This window comes from Penicillium soppii, assembly GCF_028829465.1.
Source record: "Penicillium soppii strain IBT 18220 chromosome Unknown utg000010l, whole genome shotgun sequence".
Taxonomy (NCBI): domain Eukaryota; kingdom Fungi; phylum Ascomycota; class Eurotiomycetes; order Eurotiales; family Aspergillaceae; genus Penicillium; species Penicillium soppii.
The window spans coordinates 844,729-856,392 of NW_026643240.1; the positions used below are offsets into that span (position 1 = coordinate 844,729).

At 47.8% G+C, this 11,664-nt stretch overlaps 2 protein-coding genes across 2 annotated transcripts; one reads left to right on the forward strand and one right to left on the reverse strand.

Annotated features, from left to right (window-relative positions):
• Window positions 1-3,379: 3,379 nt before the first annotated feature.
• On the forward strand, window positions 3,380-6,401 carry N7529_010976 (vacuolar protein sorting protein DigA; the record flags this gene model as incomplete). The annotated part of the gene is made up of 3 exons (XM_057246502.1): window positions 3,380-3,596; window positions 3,670-6,250; window positions 6,317-6,401. 3 exons carry the CDS (start codon window positions 3,380-3,382, stop codon window positions 6,399-6,401), a joined length of 2,883 nt encoding a protein of 960 aa, XP_057091851.1.
• A 390-nt stretch (window positions 6,402-6,791) lies between these two features.
• On the reverse strand, window positions 6,792-9,359 carry N7529_010977 (uncharacterized protein; the record flags this gene model as incomplete). Its single annotated transcript, XM_057246503.1, has 7 exons — window positions 6,792-6,981; window positions 7,058-7,535; window positions 7,603-7,898; window positions 7,954-8,040; window positions 8,102-8,953; window positions 9,002-9,114; window positions 9,195-9,359. 7 exons carry the CDS (start codon window positions 9,357-9,359, stop codon window positions 6,792-6,794), a joined length of 2,181 nt encoding a protein of 726 aa, XP_057091852.1.
• Between the last annotated feature and the right edge of the window lie 2,305 nt (window positions 9,360-11,664).

An 11,664-nucleotide genomic window follows, 5' to 3' on the forward strand; every position in this document is an offset into this window, starting at 1 on the left:
ATATCTTTATGGCGTTCCATTTGTTGTGGTGGGGTTTCTACCTGCTGAGGAGTATTGGTTTCATCCTCCTGCGGTTTGCTACGTGGTAGCTCGACTTGCTGGTGTTGGTCTTGGTGAGAATCTGCGGTTTGAGCAGCTTGCTGATGGTTTTCAGTTGTTGTATGCTGCTCCCGATGCGTTTCCTCTGGCTCCTGATGCTCCTCCTGACTTCTTGCTGTCGATATCCGCTGGTAAAGCTTGAGGGTTTCATCTGCATCAAGCACATATGGTTCCTGGATAATTGGCATTGGCAATTGTTGATATCGCTCGAACCTAGGTGTGTACTTGCGGCTCTCGTCAAACACCGCATCTCTAACAACCTGCACTCTTCCAGTATGTGGGAACCAGATTTTCCAGATATTTGATGCCACGAAGCCTACTAGAAAGCCAATCTCGGCTCTCGGTGCCATCTTATCAGATTGCACTTGCTTCTGTATCCGACAGTAAGTCAAACTGCCATACAATTTAACGTTTGCTAGGTTGATTCTCGGCATCTCGTTGCCCGCGAATTCGCGTCGAACCTCTTCCCACGGCACAATCCAGCGTTTCTCATCGTTCACGAAGGTGGGTGTACGGTTCAGCAACCATACTGCAGCACTTGCTGCCTCTGGCCAGAGACCTTTGGGCAACTGGCCCTCGACGATGAGCATACGCATACGTGTGATGATTGTTCCACCTGCACGCTCGCTGTATCCATTCATCTCTGGATGTCCCGGGGGAGAGTGATGGATAATGATGCCCTCTTTGGAGATGGATCGTTCGGCGGTGCTTCCTGCCGAAGTCTCGTTGTCATACATGAACACCTTAATTGGCAAGTTCCACCAATTCTTAGCAAGTGCTACGAACTTGTCGATAGCAAGCTGACACTCTGGCTTTAGTTCATGTGTCATGATCCAGTGAAATCGCACTCCCTCGATATAGAAGTGTGACATCCATCTATGTCTGTTTTCTGCTGGCTGGATCTGTATTAGGTCGAAATGAATTCTTCCAAATCTTCCAAACGTGCGTCCAATTGGTCGGCGAGAGATTTGTCGAGGTGCTCTTGCTAGGTTGCAGACTCGGCAAGGTGAGTTGACTTCTTCATCCTTGTTATCCTCTGTGATCTCGATGCCATCTACCATTTGCTTAGCTTGCTTAATCGCATCTGTGTTGATATGCGCTAGACGGCGATGCCATAGTTCCATAGATCCTTTCGCTTTCTGTGGTCTCTCTGACTTTCTGGTTATTGCATTGACACTGTTGTGGCTTGGCAAGTCGAATACCCACAGATCTAGGTCCACTAGCTGCAATTTCGCGATTTGCAGGTTGTTTGGGTCGACGATGGTATCTGTATCTTGACACCATTTCACACCAAGTCGCCTCATTTTTGCATATGAAACTAGGTTGGTATGGCACCCTGGGACATACAAGGCGTTGGTAAGACGTATGATTCGTTGCTTGCCGGTTTGTGGATCTCTTGCAGCAAGTCTTGCTGTTCCAATCCCCTCACCCTTGGTGATTGAGTTGCCAGTTGCTAACTCTGTTTGGTATGGGGTTATAGTTTCGAACCAGCCCTTGTTGTTGCACACATGCACACTTGATCCACAGTCAAGGATCCATCGGTCTTTAAGATCAGGCATTTGCTCAATTCTCTTATCGACTGGCTTGACATGGTAGATAGGAGTTCTTTCTGCTGGTTTGCCAGCATGGACTTGCTGCACCCGGTTGCTCTCTGCTGAGGGCACTTGTATGGTTGCAAGTGTTACTATTGGTGGATGAGCGCTAACGTCAGGCTGTACCGTTGTGAAATCCGCCGTTTCCTTAGGCGTTGAACGTTCTTTGTCCTTCCTTACTTCCTCGTTAATCCACTTGCGCCATTCTGGCTCTGCGGTAAGAAGCTTCTCAATTCTTTTCTTCGTGGCTTCCCTGATAGTGAAGTCCGAAGGTATCAGATCAGGGCGTATGTAGTAGCAAGTTGCTACTCTATGACGTGGGTGTGTGTTTCCACATGGGCAGGACCGTTCGTGAAACGGGGTCTCTGCAGTCTGCTTTGGCTTCTTAGACTTTGCAGCAGAGATTGTTGCCACTTGCTGTGAAGCTTCCTCATGCCCTTGCCAGGTTGAGAAGGAGGCCTTTGGTGCTGACAGTGATGGTTTAGCACCTGTTTCGCGGTAGATACTGCGAAAGGACTCGATAAGCTGATTGATATCACGCTTCTCTTCATTAAGGATGACAGCAGTGTATTCCGCTTGCCACCACATTGGCAGGACTTCCTTCACAGCCTTGATGAAGTAACGTACTGCATCTTCATCATCAACCCTGATGCCGACGCTAATGACTTCTTGCCGCAGTGTGTCCCACTTGTCGATCCATTGGTCGACATCCTTCCCGGGTTTCTGCGATGCAAGTTGCTCCCACTTGTCGCGCAGCTCTTCCTTATAAGAGTTGCTTCTTGCGAACCGTGTTTTCAGCGCTACAAGCACATCATACGGGGTTTCTTTGGTGATGACGGAGCGATGATACTTGCTGTCAAGGGTGGCAAAGAGATATTCGTATACATCATTCAATCCCTTGGTCTGCTTCTCATACTTCGAGAGAGCAAGCTTATAGACATCGAAGCGGTCTCGCCACTTGCGGGTCTCCTTATCATCTCCGTCTTCTGGGTATTCTGGTTCTACCGGCTCCGTACTGCGCTTAGGGAGTGCATCCTCATTGACTTCTGGATTGCATAGCTCCCAAACCGCGCGCAGTTGGGCGAAGCGCCTGGTTTTTGCATACCAAGTGCTCCATTGAGCTGGTTCACGAAGTTTATCGCCCTTCATGGCGGAGAGTGTTGACGCATCCATGCTTGCTGAAGTGTAGTGATCACTTGCTGTATCGCTTGCTAGCGAGGATGGGGTATGGGTGTGTTGGCGTTGCAGAAGATGCACAATCGGTGGTTCAAAAGGGGTTCTGAACCAGCAAGTGGTCGATTTAGGGTTATCAGATGATCTGATTGCTGTAATCGATGTGTTTTTCTGGTTCAGAAATGGCTATTCGGGCTCATAACTATGAAATACAACTTGGTGCTGGCCAATCAGGTGATGTCAATAACTCTGGTTTCCATTACCCCTAATTCTGGCAATTTATATATAGGTGTAATTTACTTGCTGAATAATGAACAAACACGACAAACAAGTGGGCCTGCTTTCTCAGGCTTCCGACATTATTTATTGGCCTTAGGTGTCAAGGCACCAGGACCTCCGCATTCCTCGGACCTCCAAGAGCTCCATTCTCCGTCTTGCATTAACTCGCGAATACTTTAACTTGCCTAAGCTCTTGTTGGATCGGCATGATATAGCGCCCCCACAGCTAGCGCATCATGGCGCTGGAACCCTCCAGCAGTTATGTTGCTCCGAGCAACTTAATGGAGCCATCGAGCTCTTCCCTTCCCATGTTCGACGTCGAGCAGGTGCAGTTGGCGTTCTCCGTCGCTGCGGACTTCGTTGCAGCGCAGGTCGCAAACAATGTCCTTGTACTAGCCTTGTCGACGAACCGTATTCTCCGGATTGATCTCGACTCCCCTGAAGATGTTGAAGGTAGGCTTCCAAACCTCCCCCGCAGCAAATATTAGCCACAACAACTTGATCTAACTGCGCCCATGAATAACAGACATCGATCTCCCTAAGAAATCATCAGAAGTCGGAGTGATTCGGCGCATGTTTCTCGACCCGTCGGCGTCCCATCTAATTATTACCACGACCCTCGGCGAGAACTACTATCTCCATGCTCAGTCACCCTCACGGCAACCGAAGCTCCTATCCCGGTTAAAAAACGTATCAGTTGAAAGTGTCGCTTGGAATCCCTCTCTACCTACCGCATCCACCCGCGAGATCCTTATCGGCGCCACCGATGGCAACGTCTACGAGACTTACATTGATCCGTCCAGCTACCGACTAGAGAAGTATCACACTCCGGTCTTCCAGGTGCCCGATGCCTCTCCGGTAGTTGGAATCTCGGCAGAACCGGTGCTCTCTCACCCTGATCAAAGAAGGGTACTTGTAGCTACATATGAAAAACTGCTGCACTTCATTGGCCGAGCAGCAGTTTCGAAGCATGGGGGCGGCGTTTCTGTGTATTCTGAACTTTTCCAGCGCGAAACGCCACTCATCCATGAACTGCAGAATCCATCTGGATCTGCACCATCCTCGTTGGTGGTTTCTCCTCCAATCTCAGATGGTTCCCAGATGGAAGGTTCTACTGCAAAGGAGTTTGCGTGGCTCAGCTCTGAAGGAATATACCATGGACAGCTCGTTTCGGAGTCTCCATTCAAGGCAGCAAACATGCTTCCGCGCTCGGTTTTCCCGGCTTCAGAATCACCTCGAGGCGGCCGAAAGTTGATACAGGATCCAATTTCTGCAATGACTCTCTCGCAGTGGCACATTTTGGCCCTTGTTGGGGGCCGAGTGGTTGCAGTAAACCGTCTCAGTCAGGAAGTTGTTCACAATCAACCAGTTTTGGAGCCTGGCCAAAGTGCGCTGGGGCTGTTGACTGATCTCACAAAGAACACGTATTGGCTCTTCACGAGCCAGGCTATCTTTGAGGTTGTGGCAGGTGAGGAGGACAGGGACATCTGGAAGATTTTTTTGAAAGAGAATAAATTCGATGATGCCCTTGGTTATGCTCGAGGTGCTTCCCAACGAGACGCTGTGATGACTGCTTGGGGTGACTCTCTGGCAAGCAAAGGCCACTTTATCGAAGCAGCCAAAGCATGGGGCAAGAGCAGCAAAGGATTCGAAGAGGTCTGTCTCACGATGATTGACAATAAAGAACATGATGCATTGCGCAACTACCTCCTTGCTCAGTTGGCAACATACAAAAAGGCCTCACTGATGCAAAGAATAATGGTAGCGAGCTGGCTTGTGGAGTTATTTATGTCCAAGTTAAATTCTCTTGATGACAACATCGCGACAAAAGCCGAGCTGGCAGAGGGCACAAGCACTGGAGAAATCAAGGACCAGCTTGGCAGCATCCGAGGCGACTTCCAAGATTTTGTGAACAGCCATAAAGCGGACTTGGACAAGAAAACAGTTTACGACATCATCAGTAGTCATGGGCGTGAAGAAGAATTGTTATTTTTTGCAACTGCCACAAATGATCACAACTACGTTCTATCATACTGGATCCAGCGTGAGAAATGGTTGGAAGCCTTGAGAGTTCTGCAGCGGCAAAGTGAAGCCGATGTGTTCTACAAATACAGTAGTGTTCTTATGACACACAAGCCTACAGATCTGGTCGATATTTTGATGCGACAGACGAACCTTGATCCCGAACGACTAATACCTGCTTTGTTGAACTATAACAAATCAGCCAGTGTGTCTTCGCTCAATCAGAATCAAGCTGTCCGGTATCTCAATTTCATCATCGTCAACCACCCCAATCCAGCCGCAGCGGTTCATAACACGCTTATTTCCATCCATGCATCCAGTCCTTCAACTTCCGAGGCTGGACTACTTACTTATCTCCAATCGCAACCATCATCGCCCCCTCCCTACGATGCAGATTTCGCACTTCGACTATGCATTCAAAACCAGCGAGTCCAGTCCTGTATTCACATTTACAGCACTATGGGTCAGTACCTACAAGCCGTAGAACTGGCCCTCGAGCACAATGACATCGATCTTGCCGCGATTGTCGCAGATCGCCCAGAGGGCAACGATAAACTTCGCAAGAAGTTGTGGCTCCTAGTTGCGGAGAAAAAGATCCGCCAGCCTGGAACAGGAATCAAAGACGCAATCGAATTCCTGCGTCGCTGTGAGCTCCTCCGCATTGAGGATCTGATTCCTTTCTTCCCTGATTTCGTCGTCATCGATGACTTCAAGGACGAAATCTGTACCGCTTTGGAGGACTACTCACGCCACATCGATGCTCTTCGCCAAGAGATGGATAACTCTGCCCTGACAGCCCGTCAAATCCGCGGCGAGATTTCCGGTCTAGATACGCGGTACGCCATCGTTGAGCCGGGTGAAAAGTGCTGGATCTGCTCGCTTCCAGTTCTCAGCCGTCAATTCTTCGTCTTTCCGTGTCAGCATGCTTTCCACAGCGATTGTCTGGGGAGAGAAGTCTTGGAGGGTGCTGGTGGCAAGAAGAAGTATATTCGGGATCTCCAGGCGCAGCTCAATAATGGCGATATCTCTACCTTGCGGCGAGAGGAAATTGTTAAGGAATTAGACGGGCTGGTCGCTGAAGCTTGGTATGTAACTTTCTATCTTGTGGATTTTCGATGTTCTGCCATACTGACTGTATTTCTACTTCACAGTATTCTCTGCGGTGACCACGCCATCAAACAGATCGACAAGCCTTTCATTGCCGACTCAGAAACTGCCGACGATTGGGCCCTCTGATATGTTTTGTCTTTGGATTTTCGCCGTCAGTCTGAGCGGTATCTTATATCTTTCCCTTTCGCATAGTGAATAGACAGGATATTTGCCAAGATGAGTTTGTTTTCTGTTTGTTTGTTTTGTGTTGTTTTTTTTTTTTTTTTTTTTTTTTTTGTAATACCCTTCTTTGTCTCAAGCGGGTGCTACGTGAGGTTGAGCCCTCGTATATAGAAAAGGCTCTTCTAAATGTGATTCGGATTCAAACATTAGTTTATAACTATATACCGACGAGGTATTTAAAACAAGTACACTGGGTACCCACCCAACTCCATGCGCAAATAACAAATTCCCGAAACACATGAAATATGACCAGAAATATCAGTATCACAACACAACCTACACCGCGAAGAATAACTAATTTTCTGGCCATAAAGACCGCAACAAATCCAGATCCTGCGCGACTGCCGGACTATGCGGTGCACAGTCCTCCAGAAACCCTAGCATCTCTTCATTCCAGCGTTCCCAGCCGTCAGGCAGTGTCTCACGGACACGTTGACTTGGCGAGTGGGCTATGCAATAGAAGAGCAGAATCTGGCCAAAGAACCTGTAAAGCAAATTGATTAGTTCGGATCATAATAAAAGCTAAGACATGTAATACAGAGAAAATCAAGGCAACTCACTGTGAACAAAAAGCAAATCTAATCGGAATACAGCTCTTCATCTTCCGGAAGATGCCCTGCGTAACCGGCCATCCCATGGCGTTTTGAAGACCACTCCTAACCTGCACGAAGTCTTCATCTGTTAGGAGGTGCGGTATGCGAAGCGCCTTGTATATATACGGGCGGCCAATGTGGAAGCGCGCGATCAAATAACGGCCCTTGAGCATGGCATCTGTCACTGCTGTTGCTGGGGAGAGGGGCCGGCTCTGGTCTGCTGGTCTGGGTCTTGGAGAGGAGAGTTGAGCTGGGGACGCCGCTGAAGCTGAAGGGGATGGGTGGATGGAGGGGGTTCCAGGGGTTGGGTGGGACCCCGGCGTTGGGTGGGAGGAATATGGAGTGTGGGTGAATTGGATTGCTGTAGGGAGGTTTGTGCGCCATTGTTCTAGCTGGTGGTGCAGTTCGGTGTTTACGGCTGGGAGGGGGAATGTTCCTGAGTCCGCTGGATGGGACGTTCATGGTTAGAAGAACGAGTCTTTCAATTTTGCTGTCTGGGGCGAGTTACTCACAGTAAAAGTAGAGGGAGTGGCGGATCCGTGTTAGGATAATGCGGTGGGCCACTTGGGCCAGGAAATGATATTGGAAGTATGAGTCGTCGACTCCGCTTGATGAACTGAATCTGTTTGAAGCGTAGCCGGTTGTTTCAAAGCCGATAAATTTGGGAATCGGGACTTGTTCTTCGAGGCGGGACAGGCCGCTTGAAGGTAAGTGAAGCTCTTGAACAAGGATGGTCTCGTTCATAAGACAGTTCCAATATACACGGGATTTCATGTCGCCTTCCCACTCATCAAAGCTCACATCATGACTGTGTTTAAGTCAGTATCGTCTGAGAAGTTTCATACGAACGCAGCAGTACTCACTTGGTCAACATTGACAAACAGCAAGTAGCTGCCCGGTGGATCATAGCCCAAGAGTCCATCGGACGGGGGATTTGGTTATAATATACGCTGCGAAAAGTTAGTATCGATTTTTTTGAAGAACCAAGCTTGAAACGTAACAGATACTTACGAAGAGAGAAGATAGAACTGACAGCTTTGGATATCGTTGTCGCACATCAAGAAGCCAATACGCCGCCGAGCTTCGTTAAAGAATCGCAATCCGGGCTGTTCTTCATATACCACATTCATCCATTCCGGGGGCTCAAATCGATGGCCGTGGGTGCCCGGCAAAGGGTAGTTTCCTTCTTGGTAGGCCATAACAGCAAGGCAGCCCAATGCCAGCACATTGAGAACCAGGCAGCTCTCTAGATTATATCCAAAGCCACTCTCAATCGCAGAGCCAAGAGTGAAGGAGAAAAAGAAACCTTTGTCCATAATTGGTGTAAAGGGGTTGAAGACATTGAAGAACGCATCCGCCAGACCCCTGATCATTGCTAACGGGAGGACCTCTAGCCAACGATCTCCCGATGGTATAGGAAAGGGGCTGGTAAACATCGGCAGTGGAGGACGCTCCGATTCTAGTTCAATGACATAATTTTTCCCGAGCAATTCATAGGCGGCGAGTAACTGCTTCGGGAGGATCTGGCGGGCACCAGGCCACAGAATGACACCATGCTGACTGAATGAGATGGAGATCCGGCCTGCCGAGTCTGGCTTGGTTTGCTTATCCTCAAATTCAAAGTCGTCTGCATCACCTGCTGCTGCGGGTGTAAAGTTGTCCCCAGCGGTGGGCAGCATTGGAGTAGGCTGGGTACTACCATTGCCCAGGACAGGCGATAGCTGTGTCTGCAGCTCATTGGCGGGTGTTTGAATTTGACCACGAAGAGACTGCAGATCACTCAAAATGGATGTTGGTATATTTTCCAATTTTGTCTCCAGGCGATGGAGAGTGCTCATGATCATCGTTAGAGATTGATCGCGTCTGCATTGTATGAGCAATTAAACCACAACTTGTCAGAAAATCACTTACTTTGACGATTTACGTTCATTGTACACGCATTCGAGGCCAAGTGACTTGCAAAGTCCGCATCTTGGCCGGGATTCATCGCATCTTGTCTTTTTGAGTCGACACGTTTCACAGGCCTATTTCTGGGGTGTGAGCCAAGTCCGGAGGAATCGGGGGCAGGGCAGAATTGAGCAATTCAGCAGATTTGGTCACTTACAACAGTCGCAATGAAGTTTCTGGGCTTCTTAGAGGGTCCGGATGACTGGCCGTTGTCTTCCTCGCCGGGGGAGAGCAGGTCCTGTATGGGCAGCGGAGCATTGTTATCGGGATCGGGTGAGCGATGTGCCCCTACTCTGGACTCCTCGAACGAGCGCTTGCTCATTTTGCATCATTGAGAACAAATCCTCTATAGCGACACGTCCGCGGTGTTTGATATTGACTCGGTCGTTTTTTTATCGGGTGGAACGCTGAACCCCTTGAGCCAATCAGAGACCATCCTGCTATGAATCATCGCCGTCGCGACTTCAATTGACTATTTGTTCAGTTGGTTGGATATATACAATATCGTATAGAATTTGCTATTTCAAAAACATGCTTCTGGTGAATGATGATAGATCGGTTGGAAATATCAATTTTATTAACGTGGGTGTCCAATGTCAAAGACATATAAGTTCGATCATATCCAGGCACGAGGCATAACCGAACAACGTCACTTCACGACCATCAATTGTCAAACAAAATTGACAGACTAGCAAAGCAGTCCAATCATATAAGACGAAAAAAAGAATCCAAGCTGGAGATGCAGAAGAGAGATATCTACGGAGTAACGAATAACGTGGTAAACGTGTACGATATACACAATGGACCAAAATCATGTCATCGACACCAATAATCAGACTCATGTCATGTAAAACCACATGATATTCATTACTGAACTACAACGTCCAAGTTAGACATAATAGACCTGACTCCAAGGGACAGATTGCGAATCCGATTGCCAATTGCAAATGCAACCAATAATTCAACTGCGACAGTTTCAATCCATTTGCCACCAAATCGAAGGCGCTGATAAGTAGAACCAAAAAGAGGAAGCGTCTAGATGCGGGCGGAGCAGAATGATGAATACAGTAGTCCAACGCGAAGGCGCTTCAGTACTGTAAATAGAAGCAAATGTCCCCAATTGGCGTGGGTCCCCACCCTATTACTCATTGTGTTTGTAACCCGTGAACGTGTCAACGTCACTACAATATAGATGCCGAGGTGATCATTTTTATTAATATCTGCGCTTTCTGTATTAATTATTAATCGTATAATTGTAACAAGGATCCACTTCAATTTGACATGGATGCCTTGAGGGTCAAATGACGTTGACAGGTCCCTGTGGAATGTGGCATTGGATACCCCGGCAAAAGAAGGCCGCGGACGGCATGTTTTGCTTGACTAGACCCGGAGATGATGACATCCTCAGAATTGATAGTCGAGTCTTGATGAACTAGTATTAGTCGACTTATGATATGCATCTGCATGTCCTTGTTCGGAAGAGTGTTGTACAACGCAACACGCACCTGGGCAACAATGAAAGATGGAGAGCTCAATTTTCTGCCAATGATAAGAATGTCCACGTAGACGAACAGCCATACACTGCACATGGTACAATGATATCAGACTCGGGTGTTGCATTTGCTGTCTTTCAGATGGACCGTGTGCTACCACCTACTGCAGTCCTCAGACGGCATCAGCCGGGCGAATAAGGCGTAGAAGAACGATGGGAGATGTTATCCGTAGCCATACAAGACTAACATTGCTCGAGTCCATGCCTCTTCTGTATCTTAGCAACCATCGCCGTATTAAGGAGCACGGTGAATATACATCAGCCCCCAAACATCAGGACACACAAGTCGCTTCTACCCAAGACGAGAAGTTAGAACCCCTGTACATATGGAGAGAGTTGAAGAAGAATGATGTACTCCGTACAATAGTTATTGTAGAATGGCCTATCCCTTAACAACGCCCGTTAATGCAAAAGACCCGAATTGTGTATAAAAAAGAGGGGTGCTCGTGTTGACTCGGCAACGAGTCGAAGAACTCGACCTATCGATCATACACAGCAGAAAAGTTCTTCCGCGCGATGCTTCAACAAAAAGAAAAAGCAAAAGCAAAATAAAACGCCTCAGGCAATAACAATGACCCTTGCATGGATCTTGAAAATTCTAACGTTGTTTCCCTTTCCTGCAGCAGTGCAAAGTTACACACGGAGTAAAATAGACCTACGGGAGGCTGGGGGCATGCCGTACAGTGGACAATGCAAATGTAAGTTGCTGGTGTCCGGATATGTGTACTTGTACAGGGAAATGCATTGCATGATGTTCTCTTAATGTATCCCGAGCTCAGGTCACACACGTCCAGGATTTGGATTTGGATTTGGAGATGGATTAATCTTGTTTATGGGAAGATCATAGCAAAGCTTTTGCTTCGATCGTTGCATAGTAGAGGCAGGGGGCATGCGACCTGGGCGACAGAGAATGAGGACTTGGTATTTAGCCTTTTGATATTATAGTACATATATCATATTAGTATATTATTATATTCCAGCATTATTTAATGCCTCCAATTGGGAGAAAGCATAAAGAAAAAAAAGCAAATAACGGGATAACCGCATAGTCCAGTTGAGACCAAAATCCGGGGAA